The 17499-nt window shown below is 34.2% G+C and overlaps 1 protein-coding gene across 21 annotated transcripts in view; it reads left to right on the forward strand.

Moving 5' to 3' along the window:
* Nucleotides 1–17499, forward strand: part of ARB2A (ARB2 cotranscriptional regulator A) — a 465105-nt gene that overhangs the window by 164896 nt on the left and 282710 nt on the right. For all 21 annotated transcript variants that reach the window (XM_073234034.1, XM_073234024.1, XM_073233975.1 and 18 more), the window contains one exon: nt 2529–2720. In XM_073234034.1, the coding sequence (XP_073090135.1) occupies nt 2529–2720 (192 nt within the window). The remainder of the gene's footprint in view (nt 1–2528; nt 2721–17499) is intronic.

Here is a 17499-nt window from a genome sequence, read left to right on the forward strand (position 1 = left end):
ATTTTTTTCCCTTGAATATTCTGATGTTCTCATATTTTTAAAGTCAACTTTTCTGGATGTTCAAGTAAAACATCTATGAATTTATTCATGGCTTCCTCAATTTGTAGCCCATTAATATTCTTGAACAGCATTATAACAAAAAGAAACACATTTTCATCTTCTGAAAATAAGTACTCCTCCAGTTTTAAAGTGATTACTGTGGAATTTACAGTGCCAACATTCCATTGCTTAAAAAATTGACTCAGTTCCTTGGTAACAGGAAGATTAGTCAAATAGGAAAAAGAAATAATGATCAGCATATACTGGAAAGTCTATAGATACAGGTTTTTTCATTACAATAAACAGATGTCTATTTCCAAGCCATTCCAGGATCTGTTAAGGCCCCACTGAGTTTAAGAGGAACTTTTATTTGTGTGGATTTACACATATTCTTTGGTAAATGAATGGAAACCTGTGTGGCTTCTTTTTTATTATACACGAACAGGTTGGCTTTTTAATTTTTCTGCTGTACTTACCACATTTTTCTTTTTTTTTTAAACCTTTTTTAACTGAGTGATTCCTGTCTTTTCATATAATGTTCCTAGGTAAAAGGGTTTTTCTTCTAAGATTTGGTTTTCCCTTGTCTCTTATCCACTTCTGTTCTTCTGTGACTTCAGGCATACCCAACTTATGTCATCATGATTTGCTTACTCTGGACATCACATGCAAGTGAAGCTAATTTGGTCATGTTACACTTCATATGTCTCTTACAGCATACTTAATTATTAATACTCTGCAGTTCTATCATTTTAATTCTTGGCATGTATTGCTCTTTCAAAATTCCTTATGATCATAGGTTAGTTTAATCTGCAATACATGCATTAAGAGGATGCATTATTTAGTTAAATGCCTTTTATCTAAAGGAAGTCACTGGTGATGTTTGATATGATTCCATATTTCAAAAGTTCCTTCATTTGTTTATTTACTGAGTGCCTAGAATGTAACAGCCTCTCTTTTAGACACTGGGTATGAAGCTGGACATAAACAGAAAAGTCTGCACATTCCTGGACTTACATGCTGGTGGAGGGAGCAGATCTGTATCTGTTAATAAACAGATACAGAAACAAATATATAAAGTAAAGCATATAATATTAGATTATGGTATATGCCATGAAGGAAGGTAACACAGAGAAAAGGATGGGAATTTGAGGGAAGGTTTTTAAAGGGAGGTAGTCAGAGAAGGCTTCATAGAGAAGAGTGTATTTTTTCTTAAGCCCTGTGGTCATGCTGTCTTTGGTGAAAGAATTGCCCTTTGTGCTATTTATACAAATAGCTAAGCATCTATTATTGATACCTACCTGATTGTTTTAAAAAGAAATTGTAATTTTTGTCTCTTCCAAGAATAGTGACTGGAACTTCTAGAATCCAGGGTATTTTTTGATATCTAGAGTTTTTGTCCATTTTGTATTTTGATAACTGTATAAATATATACTGTTGACAAAGTGATGATCTATTGCATTACACTACATGTGGATTAAGCTTCTCTATTTGAGGATGTGTATATCACCAGCCATCAAGACTTTAGCTTCTGGTTCTGACCTGTCTGCACAAATGCTTTCATTCCCAGTTACTGTCCACTGCTTATGTGGAATACCACTCAGTGTGTGCCATTGCTTATATATGAAAAATCTTCGGAAGTTATCTCTCCCTAAATGTCTTTTGAATCTTTCATATCTAAGTTATGTATCATCTAATTTAAACCTAAGCATCAAATACAATCCAAATGAATAAAAATATTCACTTTCATCCCATAAACAACTAGTGCATAAAATAAGTTTATCAGAGTACACAAATAATATTCCTTCATAAAATGATTGTTATATAATCCTATGTTCCCTGGGAATGAAAATTTCATAGTCCATTTATATAAAATAATAGGTGAATGAATTTTTTAAATAGTTCCCTCTCACACCTTTTAAAAGTTAGTAGAATTCCTGGCTACTGTATGATTTTCCAATGGGTGTATCCTCCACTTGAGTTTTCCATTTTCTGTTGTTGGTACAGTATACTTCTCTAATAGAATTATAGATTTAATAGCTGTGTGACCATGAGCAAGTTTTTTAAACTTTATAGGCCTCAATTTCTTCATCTATAAGTGAGTATAAAAATAGTACCATTTCAGTGAGAGTGGGATTGAGATAATGTTTTTAAGACATTTAGCTTAGTATCTATACCATAGGAAGCACTCAAAAATTATTTTTATCTATAATGATGATAAAATACTAAATATGCAGTAATGTAGGGAGACATATATTTCCAATATTCTTTTACACATTTTTATATTTAAATTACTATTGTGTCTTTTTTGCTCATCTACCGTATGTATAATTGTTAATCTCTAATGAATATTTTAAATTTATTTTAAAGTTTTTTTACTTCTATAATTTTATAATAGACATGCTTAATTTACAGTAATCATTAGTTGTTTTCTTATATCTATGCCCATTCAGAAAACAGTTACTTATTATTTAATTTTTTTTTAATTACAGGTAGATGCCACTGAGAGTGAACCAAAGAGTTTTATCTTTATGAGTGCGGATGCTTTGACAAATCCACAGAAACTGATGGTTTTAATTCATGGTAGTGGTGTCGTCAGGGCAGGTCAGTGGGCTAGAAGGCTTATTATAAATGAAGATCTGGACAGTGGCACACAGATACCTTTTATTAAGAGAGCTATGGATGTAAGTGCAATTTCCTTTATATTTTTTTGGCATTTTATAGCTCTGTTTTATTATGTGTTATTTTATCATTTCTCTTCAAAAGTATATCCTAAACACAATCTTATCTTTAAATTATTTTTTATTAGTAATGAAGATTATTCTGCATTATTTTGCATTTAGAGTGAGAAACAAAATGGGATCCTAAGTGCACAAAGATTTAGATGTCTTTGAAATGAATATTTTTGATTCTAAAATTGTGTTATTACATGATATACCACTTAAATTGTCAAGTATGTATCAATATTACAAAAAATACTTCTGAAGAAAATGACACTTCCATAAATATTTGCTTGCTTACACTAGTGAAGTTAGAAACTAAAAGAACTCTACTACTTTAAATTAATCTCTTATTGTTTCAAAGAGGAGACAGAGTAATTCACTGGGGTTTTTTGGTCATGTCTATAAAAAAACTTTATAAAACTCATAAATAAAATGCTTTATGCATAAGACATAGACACTGAAAATGGTAATTACAATACATACTGAATTTCTTTTTTCTTATTTAGATTCAGACTTTTTAAAAATTGGTAATTTTATGTTTTTTTCAACATTTCTTCCCTATGATAGTGAAAATGGGTTTTTTTGACCTAGGGTTACTACTTTTTCTTAATGCTTAATTTACTTTTGTTTTACTGTTTCATTCTTAAATTTTACAGCAAATAGCCAAATTTGGCAAAATACGCGTTTTTTTTCACATGAGTGAAGATTTTCTTGCAACAAAAATAAAGTGGCATCTTGCTTAAAATGTTTAATATAAAAGAACGTAGTTATTCAGAATTATATTAACATGTGTATGCTTTATAAAAGCTATATTATTACATTTTTACAATTAAAATTGAAAAGGAAATGAGAGATAATAAATTGCCTACTCTGTTAACTCTGAAATGACAATGTTAAGGTCCAGCACAGCTCCTAGGGAATATTTTTCTTAATAGATTTTGAGGTCCTTAAATACTGCAAGAATTCCTTAGTTAATCATACATTTTTTATTTCAACCTTCATGGATAAACAACACAAAGGCATTATTTTTGATTGGTTGTAAATTTCAATAGTGCATTTTTAGTAGAATTTAGTAATTAAAGTTTAGATTGAAGTAATCACATGAAGTATATTAATTAAACTTTCATATTTCAAGTTATGAATAAGTAAATGAACTTTCTGACATTCATTTATGGTTAGAACAGATTCAGTGTATTTTAAGAATATTATATGTGAAATGTGATCATAATTTGGTGATTATTTGAAAATATAATTTAGTAAAGAAAATCAGATGTTTGTACATATGAATGCTTGGTGAAATATTTTATGTAATTATATTACCCTTGTTACTACATCAACTAAGCCTTTCCCATTCTAGAATAGTTGTTGTATAAGATTTTTTTTGGTGAAAGAGTATATGGCCATGTCAGACGTCTTTGAACAACTGTTGATAGTCCAAACAGGAAGGAAAAAGTTTGTCAGTAACATTGGAACAGTCAGTCATTATGTTTTTATAAGTAGGAATAGTGTTTTGAGGATTACCTTGGCTTTTTTCTCCTTTTCTCAATGATAGCAAGTCATGATTCCTTGAAAAAAGCAGTTGATTTCCAAGTATGCCTTTGTATTTAGTGTATTTAGTATTTAGTACATTGTGTACTTTGAATATTTTATATACTTTATTCTGTTTGTTTTATAAAAATTTAATATGAACTTAATTATAGCTTTTTACATGGTGAACATTATAAAATGGACATCTCATTTTAATTCAGGTAAAGTGATATTCTTATTTTTGCTTTACCTTTCATCATGTTTCTCTAGTACTTCTTCAGGGGCTTCTCTGGGTTTGCATGTGATGGGGATCCAGATGGGGAAAAGAATGGTTTCAGGAAGCTGGCAAAGGAAGACTAATAAAGAAGCTGTCTCATCCTTACTTTTAACCACATGAGCTCTATTTGTTTTTATTTGGGGGACTTTTTTTCTAAAATTGCATTTAAAGACAGGTTTCCACAGTTTACAAAAGGCTGGGAGCCACTCCACTGTTTTTCATGAACTGTCAATTTTCATATCACACTGAATTCTGGTATTTTTCGGGACAGACTATATAATCTCTCCTCAGTGTTATTACCTTTATTTCTGCTATATTCTTTGCAGGTTTTTAGGATAAGATTAAAGGTCCTAAATTTGGATTCATATCCTTGTAAGGCTAATACCTTTTTCCAGTGGTAGAACTCTGCCTCTAAGTGGACTGTTTTTTTTTTTTGATGTAATAATTGGAGTTGCTATTTATTAAGTGCCTACTTATTAAGTGTGCCAGGTTTTTTGCATGCTAATATATTTAATCATTTTCACAAAATTTAGAACAAGTTTATGATTCTGCAAAGTTGTCGTTTTGCCCCATCCAATCTATGATTCCTTTTAACTCAGACTAGGAGGATTCTCCTGTGTAAGAAGGATACCTTGTAGAAAATGCTAAGTGGACTGTTTTGTAAAAAAAAGAAATATGTTTATGTCTATGGAACCATTTTGGTTGAGGCTGGGGTGAGGATTAGAACCACCTCCACAACAAGCCCTGAGGTTTCTTCCCTGAACTCAGACACTCCATAGATCAAAGTTTGAAAATTGCAGATATTCCAGTCCTTGCATTTTAGATACTTCAGAACTTCAGTATCAAAAATGTGCTGAGATTTCATGTTGGAGAAATAGTACATATCAGATTAATCCCCACAGTGCTTCTGAGGGTGCCATAACTAATATATCTAAGTGTTTAACAATCTTCATTGCATAATATGTTGTTTGGAGTTAAAAATAGTATATCAGTATAGCCAAGTACTAATTATTCAGTGTCTGTGCACTTTGGGAGTTGCTCATACTTGTTTCTTAATCTTTTCTTATATGCATCTTTTTAGGCATTTCAGGTAGTCTCTATAAAGGGGGCAAAGAAAGAAGGTGACACTTATTTAATTACTAATTGTAGGTGTAGAACAAAGTATAAGTACTGGAAACTCAGAGTGAGCGCCTCCTTAAATTTTGTACCCTCAGCACCTCACTGATCTTTCCCTGTCCAGGTTTTGAGTGGTTGAGACGTACTGTCAAAAAGTTTATGAAGAGCAGTTTGAGAGCCATTGGTCAAATTCTCCATGCATCAGAATCACCTGGAGGACATGCTGAAACATGGATGGCCCTGTCCCATTCCCACATTTTGATTCAGAAGGTCGGGTTGGAGCCTGAGGATGAACATTTCTGAGAATATCCCAGGTGGTGCTTATGCTGCTAATCTGGGCACCATGCTAAAACCAGTGGTGAACGTCATAATCTTTGGTTGAGGGTTTATTTATACTTTTTAGGCTCTAGGAATAATAGATAAGGTAGAACTTGGTGGCAGTTATATTTACTGTGCCAGAGAATGAAAAGTTCTAGAAAATGTTTTATAATAAAATCAGTAGAAAAGGATGACTGCAATGGGGTATGGGTGCAGGACTCGGTAATAAGGGTGAATATAGTAACCACATTGTTTTTCTTGTGAAACCTTCATAAGGGTGTATATCAATGATACCTTAATTTTAAAAAAATCAGTAGAAAAGTAAAAGTTTAAACTATGTAAAAGTAGAAAAGTAAAAGTTTTAGACTCAAGGCCTATCTCTACTTTTCAAGGTAACTGACACACCAATTTCTTCGATTTTCTGAAGTTCTGTGGGTGAGTTGGCTTGCTTCTAGGTACTTTTTCCCTCCAAGGTACTTAAGTTTGAACTTCCTCTTTAATAGCAGGCCAGTTCCATCAGCTTACAGTCTTCTAAAAATTTATTGACATCTCTAACATCCTCTATTCTCTCACTTCCAATTTGTTTTGTCCTAATGGATTAATAGCACTCATCTTTTTTTTTTTTTACTAATGCTTTAATGAGATGTGTGGAAGGAATAGAGATAATCAGAATAATTCAATAAAGCATTTTAATTATGTATTTTTTAATCTGGTTGTTCTAATGACAGGTGTAATCATTTTACAACCTGTATCTTTTTTAAACAAATAATGTTTAAAGTAATTGTCTCATGTGAAGGTTTCAGCCCCAGGCAAGTTCACTGTGGGTTCTATGAGACCAAAAAATGACAACGGAACATTCTTGGGGTGAAAGGGTTTATACCTAGCTTTATTCTCATGGTGGCAAGTCAAGTGCTAGAATCCCATCCGCCTCAGGGCAAGTCTTCATGGGCAAGTCGGTCTCTGCCTCTGGGCCACTCCGCCACCTTGCAGGCCCTCCCTGGGCAGAGCTCTTTATATGAGTCAGTGATAACTCACTGCCCACGCGTGTATAATCCTGTGCCTGTGAGTATTGCACATGCCCAGTGGGCAAGCTGACCAGGGTCAGGTGAGAACCTGGCCATGGAATTTCCATTTTCTCTACAGTAATGTTCTCTATTACAAAATGCTTGTAAACCTCAGGAGATAGGCCCTTATGTAGCAATATTCATAATGCCAGAATGTTTTAGGATTTCTTTTAGACATCATTATGATTATAAGGGGACTAAATCAAAGAATACATAAACTGCTGCTTGACTGATGTGAATTTCATACTTCATAAGTTGATTTATAGCTTTTGAGTTTTTAAATCATTTGCTCTCCTTTTAATAAGCCTTCTCTTGACTTTTTGATTTCTTAATCCATTTTGAGTTTGTTCCCCTTTTTTTGACACGCATATTTTTAAAGCTGATTAATTACAGTATTAGGAATTTTTTCCCCACAAGTGCACATAGAGCCATTATAGATGGTTATCTAAAATATGGTATGATTTTTTTCAGTAATTTAAATAATAAATTCTTTGTAAAACCTTCTTAAATACTGCCTTCATTTCCTATTCTTCCAACGAAGTACTCCAAGATCTTGCTATTTCCACATAAGTATTTGACAAAGTTGGCAATGCAGAAATCTTAAGAGGGTTCTTGTCGTGTCAATGGTTAGTAGACAGTAAGCAAGAAGTACCGCATTAGTACAGGGCATAGCTTTTATTTTTAATAGTAGCAATGACATCTGGCAGCTTATAAGAAATTAATATAGTACAAGCAGAATATGATTTGGCAGAAGATGCATGCACATTAAAGGCTCAGAAACCTCAAAAATATAAAAATTGCTTGGAGTTTTAAGTTTATTTTTGTTCAGATGGCATAAGCTTTGAAACTCTTTTTTTATAGTCATTCAAAGTGTTAGTGAAATTAAATGCTTATTAAAACAGGCACCATTTTCAACATGTAAGATTAACATGTTGATGGGACTTTCTTGTCCCGTCCTGGCGTGAGCCAGGAGCTCTGTCCTCTCATTTTATCTCTAAATAAAAGCCTGTACCTTGCTCTCCTAAAAAAAAAAAAAAAAGATTACCATGTTGATGTAATTGACAGATTTGTATGATAATACCAAATTTAGAGATTGGTGGGAATATAAATTGAAACAGTCTTTCTAGATGGCAATTTAGTTATATCCTCCAAAATTAAGTATGGATATTAAACTTTGACCCTAAATTCCATTTGTAAGAATTTATACTAGAGCAATACACAAAGTATATGTACAAATATTCTCATTACAGCACTTTGTAATAACACAAGAACTTCTAACCTCCTAAATATTTACTAGCAGGGTACTTTGATTTAATGATGGTATATTCATATCATGAAAGACTGTGTAGTTACTAAGAATGCGCTGTGAGTGTATTAGTTCATACATGGTGATGTCTAAGAGTTATCAGATGGAGACACAGGATGAGGTCCTTTGTTAAAAAGTGTGCTAATATATGTATACACATTCACCTATACATGTGTACATGGATATTCATTTACATTACTGGAGGTTTATACTAGAAACTATGAGGTTTCTTCTACTTTTAATTTTCAGTTTTTCTTTTCTTTCTTTTTTATTGGAGCAGGTATTACTTCTATAATTTAAAAAGATACTTTTTTAATTAAAAATTTTAAAGAAAATATTCACAAAATATTCTGTAGTAATATTGTATTCACTTAACCATTTCTAAAAGGTTTTAAATATTGATTATAAAACTGCAGGAAATGTCTTCAAATATTGATTTTTTCCCTTAAAAACTGGCTGCATTCAGACCACGAAAATTTACATTTCAAACTCTTTAAAAACAAATGCTGATTTTTTTTTCCTATTTGAAATACGGGCTGCTAAATGATAAATTGAAACTAAGAACACTAATTCCAAATTTTAAAAGTAAACTTTGGGAGAAACTATATATTTATCAAAGAAAATATAAGCTGTTACATTATAGACTTCATAAAAGATTATTCAAATCGAGAATTCCAGAAAAGGTTAAAAGCTTAGCTTTAATTTACTGAACTGACAAGGTATATGAGGCCACATCAGCCCCCATGCCAGCAAAAGAAAACAATGAAATGACAGCTCTAGTGTTTGGAGAGAGGTTGTTAGCGACAGCTTACTCCTTTATGATTTCAATTCTTGACAGAAGACAGGTCTGCTTGTTGCATCATGGCAGATATATCATTACCTTCTAGCCCTGTCATGACTGAATTGAGGGAAAAAACTCCATTCAGTTTTGAAAATCTAATTACCTTCTGGAATTTTGGTCACAGTTTCTGTAATGAATGTGAATAAGCCATTCTGTGATAGCTTTTTGCATCTAGATTATTCTCTAGTACTGAACTAATTAACTAATTAAGCATATACTATAGTTTGTTCTGTAGTTAAGTGGAGAACTAGCTATAACAGCACAGACTACCCCGATATTCTGACATTAGCCCAAGGAAAATATTACAAGGCCTCTTATGCCTAGTATCTAATCTTCTACCTATGTTTATACCTGACTTCAAATAACTTGTAAAGTACTAGGCATTTTTACCAAGTGAAAGAGAAAAATACTGGATTTTGAAACATACCATTTTTACATGGAAAATTATTTGTTATAATACGTTCTTTCGATTTTTCAATTACATGTGTATTTGAATTGTTCTTTTTTTCCCCCCCTCTTGGCTACCTAAAAAATGACTCTAGAGACTCAGAGAGGATGTGGATTTTGAAAGTATGTCAAAAGCTTTGAGGTTTGTGTATGATCAGAATTTCAATGGAGGTTGAGGTGAGTTTAAATTCATAGAAGGCAATCATAAAAATCTTGTTTAATTTCTGTCATGTTGTTCTTTTTGAGTCACTCTGATGTCTTTTTCAGGTCTGCTTTACTCTTGAATTTTGTGTGCTACTACATCCGTGATCTGTATTCCCACCCCCACCCCCACCTACCTTTTTTATTTCGTTTTAACTGCTGATCCTTTTTCTGTGGTTCTTCCTTTAATAGCAGCTGAAGCAGTTTGAATTGCTGAATCGAAGCTGTTTTGGGAGTGAGAGAGTATAAGATTGTGCAGGGTGAGATACTCTGGATAGAAGGAAACACCTTCTTGCAGTTATAATCAATTCTCTGGACACTTACAAAGGATAGGAGAAGGCATGACTTGCTCCAGGGTTAAACTTTTGAAATTAACTTCCCTAGAGAAAAATGTCATCAATAGAATGGAATAATTTGTTGACAGTTCTTGAGTAGCCTAGGTTTAAAAAGAAAAGAATAAAGATAGGTCAGCTTTGCATTTCTGATTGTACTTTTGTTTTCTTTTGGTTTTTAGTGTTTATACTTTTGTTTATCTTGAACATGACTTTTAAAACTTACTTCCAGTATTTATCAGTTTAATCCCCTGAGTTACCTTAATTTGAGGATAAGACTAAAATGGAAACAGTGTCAGCTGTTAGTAGTAGGAAATAATCTAAACTTTTACTTGAAATAAGACAGTAAATCATGGAAGGTAGGTAATTTGGTTATGAAAGTGTAGTTTGCACTTTTAGCTTCAGTCATCAAGCTTCACATTAATATATTACATTTACATAATCAGTAAAATATCTTAGAGAAAATAATGTTAAACAAGCGAATTTATGGATAAAGAATTATTAATTTCTAGGGTAATTACTCAGTAGCACTTTATGCTTCTGATATTATTTGGTGCTGATTTTATCCACCTGCTTTCGTGATATAACTAAATGGCACATTTTAAAATAGTACTTCATAGATAAATTGCCTATTTCAGTATATTACATTATAAATTCTATCAAGTAATTATGACTTAAAGATTTAATATAAAATATGTTAATTTATTTTTTATTTACAATAATGTAACATCCTTAAATTAAGACTGGCTTTCAGTAGTAATTCCAGATAGTTACAGGGTAGTATTTGAACTTCTTTTTTACATAGAATATATAATTTTTTGTTTTCCTGAATATAAATAAATCACAGCTTAAAATTTATAGTGAAGTGTTGCAAGAATTTGGTGGAGTACCTTGGCATACTTCTGTATATTTAGAATCATATGCTTTTGTATATTAAAATAAATAAACTCTTAACAGTTTACCTCAATGTAAATACAACTAGTAACCCCATATATGCATTCACATGTTAACAATCTTAGAATCTATGTTACTGCTTTGTATTTATAATCCTTATCAAAAAGCAGATGATTCTGTTTTTTAGGAAATGGATATACAGGGGAAAGTATGTCTCATGAAGCTTGAAGCCTGCAAAAGAAGCCTTCAAGTACTATTAATAAGAAATAAAAGCAAAAGTAGTATTATATAGCAAAAAAGCACCCAAGTAGTACTGTTAGGTACACATTCTGCAATTAAAAAACAATTTTTACAGTTTCAAGGTCATTCACATTTGATTTTATAAGATAATAGATTTAAGCCAATAGATGAGGAATGCCATGTACAAATGTCATAGCATAGCAAACTATTATTTTCTGCTACATTATAAATGAACATACATGCCTTAATATAAATGCTGAATGAAAATAAGTGATTTTACAATTCAAAACTTTTCCTTAACATTACTGGAAAAAATTAATATTTCTAAGAAGCTCTCCTTTGGCCTGTTTCTACAGTTATAATGATAAATAATATAAATGTGTCTCCAAAAAAATTACTTTAAAAATTAGAGAAAATGATGGTAAGTAGGCAACTCAGTTTTGCTTTTACTTTGGATAATGAAGCCTATGGTTTTTATTTTATTTTCACAGTTTTACCCTATTTAGTAGTGTGACTGAAGCTTTTAAAAAATATAATAAATCAGAATTTTATTGTTCTTAACAACCATTTGATCAATAAATATGAGAGATGCCCTCAAAAAAATGTATTAAATAGTAATCTTTATGCCTGTTTAAAACAATTATATTAAATTGATGTCTTTATCATTACATATAAAGATAGGAAACTTAGTTAAAAATAAAGGACACAATTTAAGATGTGAAGTTATATGTGTGTACTTATACATATTATGATTCAGCTTGAACATAAGTCATTAAATAATAACTTGCTTAAACAGGGATCAACTCATTTATTTAAAATAGGTATGTTTTAAAACATACTTACGGAGGCGGAGCCAAGATGGCAGTGTGAGTAGGACAGTGGGAATCTCCTCCCAAAATTATATATGTTTTTGAAAATACAACAAATACAACTAATCCTAAAAGAGAGACCAGAAGACACAGGACAACAGCCACACTACATCCACACCTGCGAGAGCCCAGCGCCTGGTGAAAGGGGTAAGATACAAGCCCTGTCCCAGCAGGACGCGAGCGCCCCTCACCCCAGCTCCCGGCGGGAGGAGAGAAGTCGGAGCAGGTAGGGAGAGGGAGCCCAGGACTGCTAAACACCCAGCCCTAGCCATCATCACCAGAGCGCAGACACAGTGCATGCGTGGGGTGCTGGAAACTCGGGAAACAGGGCAGCAAGACCTCTCAGTGGGTCCTGAAGCCGAAGCCCCTGTGACAAAGAAAAGCGAGTGCTTTTTTAAAGTCTTAAAGGGACAGGGATGCTACAGCTAGACAGAAACATCCCAGGTCGCAGTTCAACAGCTGGAAATTCCAGGCCACTCCAGGTGCACTAACCCCCTGGGCAACAGCTCTGAGACCCCTCATGGAAGTAAACAGCCAAACAGCCCCTCGTCCATTACCCCTCCAGGGCCCTGCTGTAGCAGAATAGCAGCCAGAGGCTGGCCACGCCCTCAGCAAGGGAGCTTCCTCCATACCAGCCGGGCAAGATACAAAGACTCAGTCTACACACAATTGCCCAACACAAGCCACTAGGGGTCACAGTTGTCCCAGTAAAGAAAGGCCAGGAGCCAAGTGGAAAGCTGATAGTTGTGTCAATAGCACTCCACTGCACATATCAACATGAAAAGGCAAAAAAATTTGATCCATACTAGACTAACCCAGACAGCTTCAGTATCTGCTACATCTTCCCCTGAGAAGGAACCTGGGGAGATAGATTTAACCAGTCTTCCTGAAAAAGAATTCAAAACAAAAGTCATAACCATGCTGATGGACTTGCAGAGAAATATGCAAGAACTAAGGAAGGAGAATACAGAAATAAAACAAGCTCTGGAAGGACTTCAAAACAGAATGGACGAGATGCAAGATACCATTAATGGACTAGAAAACAGAGAACAGGAACGCAGAGAAGCTGATGCAGAGAGAGATGAAAGGATCTCCAGGAATAAAAGAATTCTAAGAGAGCTGAGTGACCAATCGAAATGGAACAATATCTGCAGTATAGGGGTACCAGAAGAAGAAGAGAGAGAGAAAGGGATAGAAAGTGTCTTTGAAAAAATAATTGCTGAAAACTTCCCCAAACTAGGGGAAGAAATGGCCTCTCAGACCACAGAGGTACACAGAACTCCCATGACAAGGGATCCAAGGAGGGCAATACCAAGACACATAATAATTAAAATGGCAAAGATCAAAGACAAGGACAAAGTATTAAAGGCAGCCAGAGAGAAAAAAAAAAGGTCACCTACAAAGGAAAACCCATCAGGCTATCATCAGACTTCTCAACAGAAATTCTACAGGCCAGAAGAGAATGGCATGATATACTTAATGCAATGAAAAAGAAGGGCCTCGAACCAAGACTACTGTATCCAGCACGATTATCATTTAAATATGAAGGAGGGATTAAACAATTCCCAGACAAGCAAAAGTTGAGGGAATTTGCCTCCCACAAACCACCTCTACAGGGCATCTTACATGGACTGCTCTAGATGGGAGCACTCCTAAAAAGAGCACATAACAAAACACCCAACATATGAAGAAAGGAGGAAGAGGAATAAGAAGGGAGAGAAATAAAGAATCATCTGACCGTGTTTATAATAGCTCAGTAAGCGAGTTAAGTTAGACAGTAAGATAGTAAAGAAGCTAACCCTGAACCTTTGGTAACCTCAAACTTAAAGTCTGCAATGGCAATAAGTAGATACCTTTCAATAATCACCCTAAATGTAAATGGACTGAATGCACCAATCAAAAGACACAGAGTAATAGAATGGATAAAAAAGCAAGATCTATCCATATGCTGCTTACAAGAGACTCACCTAAAACCCAAAGACATGCAGACTTAAAGTCAAAAGGATGGAAAAAGATAGTTCATGCAAACAACAGAGAGAAAAAAGCAGGTGTTGAAATACTAGTATCAGACAAAACAGACTTCAAAATAGAGAAAGTAACAAAAGATAAAGAAGGACATTACATAATGATAAAGAGCTCAGTCCAACAAGAGGATATAACCATTATAAATATATATGCACCCAATACAGGAGCACCAACATATGTGAAACAAATACTAACAGAACTAAAGGAGGAAATAGAATGCAATGCATTCATTCTGGGAGACTTCAACACACCACTCACTCCAAAGGACAGATCCACCAGACAGAAAATAAGTAAGGACACAGAGGCACTGAACAACACACTAGAACAGATGGACCTAATAGACATCTACAGAACTCTACATCCAAAAGCAACAGGATACATGTTCTTCTCAAGTGCACACGGAACGTTATCCAGAATAGACCACATACTAGGCCACAAAAAGAACCTCAGTAAATTCAAAAAGATTGAAATCCTACCAACCAACTTTTCAGACCACAAAGGCATAAAACTAGAAATAAATTGTACAAAGAAAGCAAAAAGGCTCACAAACACATGGAGGCTTAACAACACACTCCTAAATAATCAGTGGATCAATGACCAAATTAAAATGGAGATCCAGCGATATATGAAAACAAACGACAACAACACAAAGCCCCAACTACTGTGGGATACAGCAAAAGCAGTCTTAAGTGGAAAGTATATAGCAATCCAGGCATATTTAAAGAAGGAAGAACAATCCCAAATGAATAGTGTAACGTCACAATTATCGAAATTGGAAAAAGAAGAACAAATGAGGCCTAAGTTCAGCAGAAGGAGGGACATAATAAAGATCAGAGAAGAAATAAATAAAATTGAGAAGAATAAAACAATAGAAAAAATCAAAGAAACCAAGAGCTGGTTCTTCGAGAAAATAAACAAAATAGATAAGCCTCTAGCCAGACTTACTAAGAGGAAAAGAGAGTCAACACAAATCAACAGAATCAGAAATGAGAAAGGAAAAATCACAACGGACCCCACAGAAATACAAAGAATTATTAGAGAGTACTATGAAAACCTATATGCTAACAAGCTGGGAAACCTAAGAGAAATGGACAACCTCCTAGAAAAATTAAACCTTCCAAGACTGACACAGAAAGAAACAGAAAATCTAAACAGACCAAGTACCAGCAACGAAATTGAAGCGGTAATCAAAATACTACCTAAGAACAAAACCGCTGGGCCAAATGGATTTACCTCGGAATTTTATCAGACATACAGAGAACACATAATACCCATTCTTCTTAAGGTTTTCCAAAAAATAGAAGAGGAGGGAATACTCCCAAACTCATTCTATGAAGCCAACATCACCCTAATACCAAAACCAGGCAAAGACCCCACCAAAAAAGAAAACTACAGACCAATATCCCTGATGAACGTAGATGCAAAAATACTCAACAAAATTTTAGCAAACCGAATTCAAAAATACATCTAAAGGATTGTACACCATGACCAAGTGGGATTCATCCCAGGGATGCAAGGATGGTACAACATTCGAAAATCCATCAACATCATCAACCACATCAACAGAAAGAAAGAAAGTCAAAAACCACATGATCATCTCCATAGATGCTGAAAAAGCATTTGACAAAATTCAACATCCATTCATGATAAGAACTCACAACAAAATGGGTATAGAGGGCAAATACCTCAGCATAATATAGGCCGTATATGACAAACCCACAGCTAACATCAAACTTAACATCAAGAAGCTGAAAGCCTTTCCTTTAAGATCAGGAACAAGACAAGGTTGCCCACTCTCTCCACATTTATTCAACATAGTACTGGAGGTCCTAGCCACAGCAATTTGACAAAACAAAGAAATACAAAGAATCCAGATTGGTAAAGAAGAAGTTAAACTGTCACTATTTGCAGATGACATGATATTGTACATAAAAAACCGTAAAGACTCTACACCAAAACTACTAGAGGTAATATCGGAATTCAGCAAAGTTGCAGGATACAAAATTAACACACAGAAATCTGTGGCTTTCCTATACACTCACAATAAACTAACAGAAAGAGAAGTTAGGAAGACAATTCCATTCACAATAGCATCAAAAAGAATAAAATACTTAGGAATAAACCTAACCAAGGAAGTGAAGGACCTATACCCTGAAAACTATAAGACACTCTTAAGAGAAATTGAAATGGACACTAACAAATGGAAACTCATCCCATGCTCGTGGCTAGGAAGAATTAATATCGTCAAAATGGCCATCCTGCCCAAAGCAATATACAGATTAGATGCAATCCCTATCAAATTACCAACAGCTTTCTTCAATGAACTGGAACAAATAGTTCAAAAATTCATATGGAAACACCAAAGACCCTGAATAGCTAAAGCAATCCTGAGAAGGAAGAATAAAGTGGGGGGGATCTCACTCCCCAACTTCAAGCTCTACTACAAAGCCATAGTAATCAAGACAATTTGGTACTGGCACAAGAACAGAGCCACAGACCACTGGAACAGAATAGAGACTCCAAACATTAACCCAAACATATATGATCAACTAATATTCAATAAAGGGGCCATGGACATACAATGGGGAAATGACAGTCTCTTCAACAGATGGTGCTGGCAAAACTGGACAGCTACATGTAAGAGAATGAAACTGTATCACTGTCTAACCCCATACACAAAAGTAAATTCAAAATGGATCTAAGACTTGAATGTAAGTCATGAAACCATAAAACTCTTTAAAAAAAACATAGGCAAAAATCTCTTAGACATAAACATGAGTGACCTTTTCTTGAACTTATCTCCCTGGGCTAGGGAAAAAAATGCAAAAATGAACAAATGGGACTATATCAAGCTGAAAAGCTTCTGTACAGCAAAGGACACCATCAATAGAACCAAAAGGTATCCTACAGTATGGGAGAATATATTCGAAAATGACAGATCCCATAAAGGGTTGACATCCAAAATATATAAAGAGCTAACACACCTCAACAAACAAAAAGCAAATAATCCAATTAAAAAATGGGCAGGGGAGCTGAATAGACAATTCTCTAAAGAAGAAATTCAGATGGCCAACAGACACATGAAAAGATGCTCCACATCGCTAGTTATCAGAGAAATGCAAATTAAAACCACAATGAGATATCATCTCACACCAGTAAGGATGGCTACCATCCAAAAGACAAACAACAACCAATGTTGGCGAGGTTGTAGAGAAAGGGGAACCCTCCTACACTGCGGATGGGAGTGTAAATTAGTTCAACCATTATGGAAAGCAGTATGGAT

The sequence above is a fragment of the Manis javanica genome, chromosome 1 (genome assembly GCF_040802235.1).
Source record: "Manis javanica isolate MJ-LG chromosome 1, MJ_LKY, whole genome shotgun sequence".
NCBI classification, from domain to species: Eukaryota; Metazoa; Chordata; class Mammalia; order Pholidota; family Manidae; genus Manis; species Manis javanica.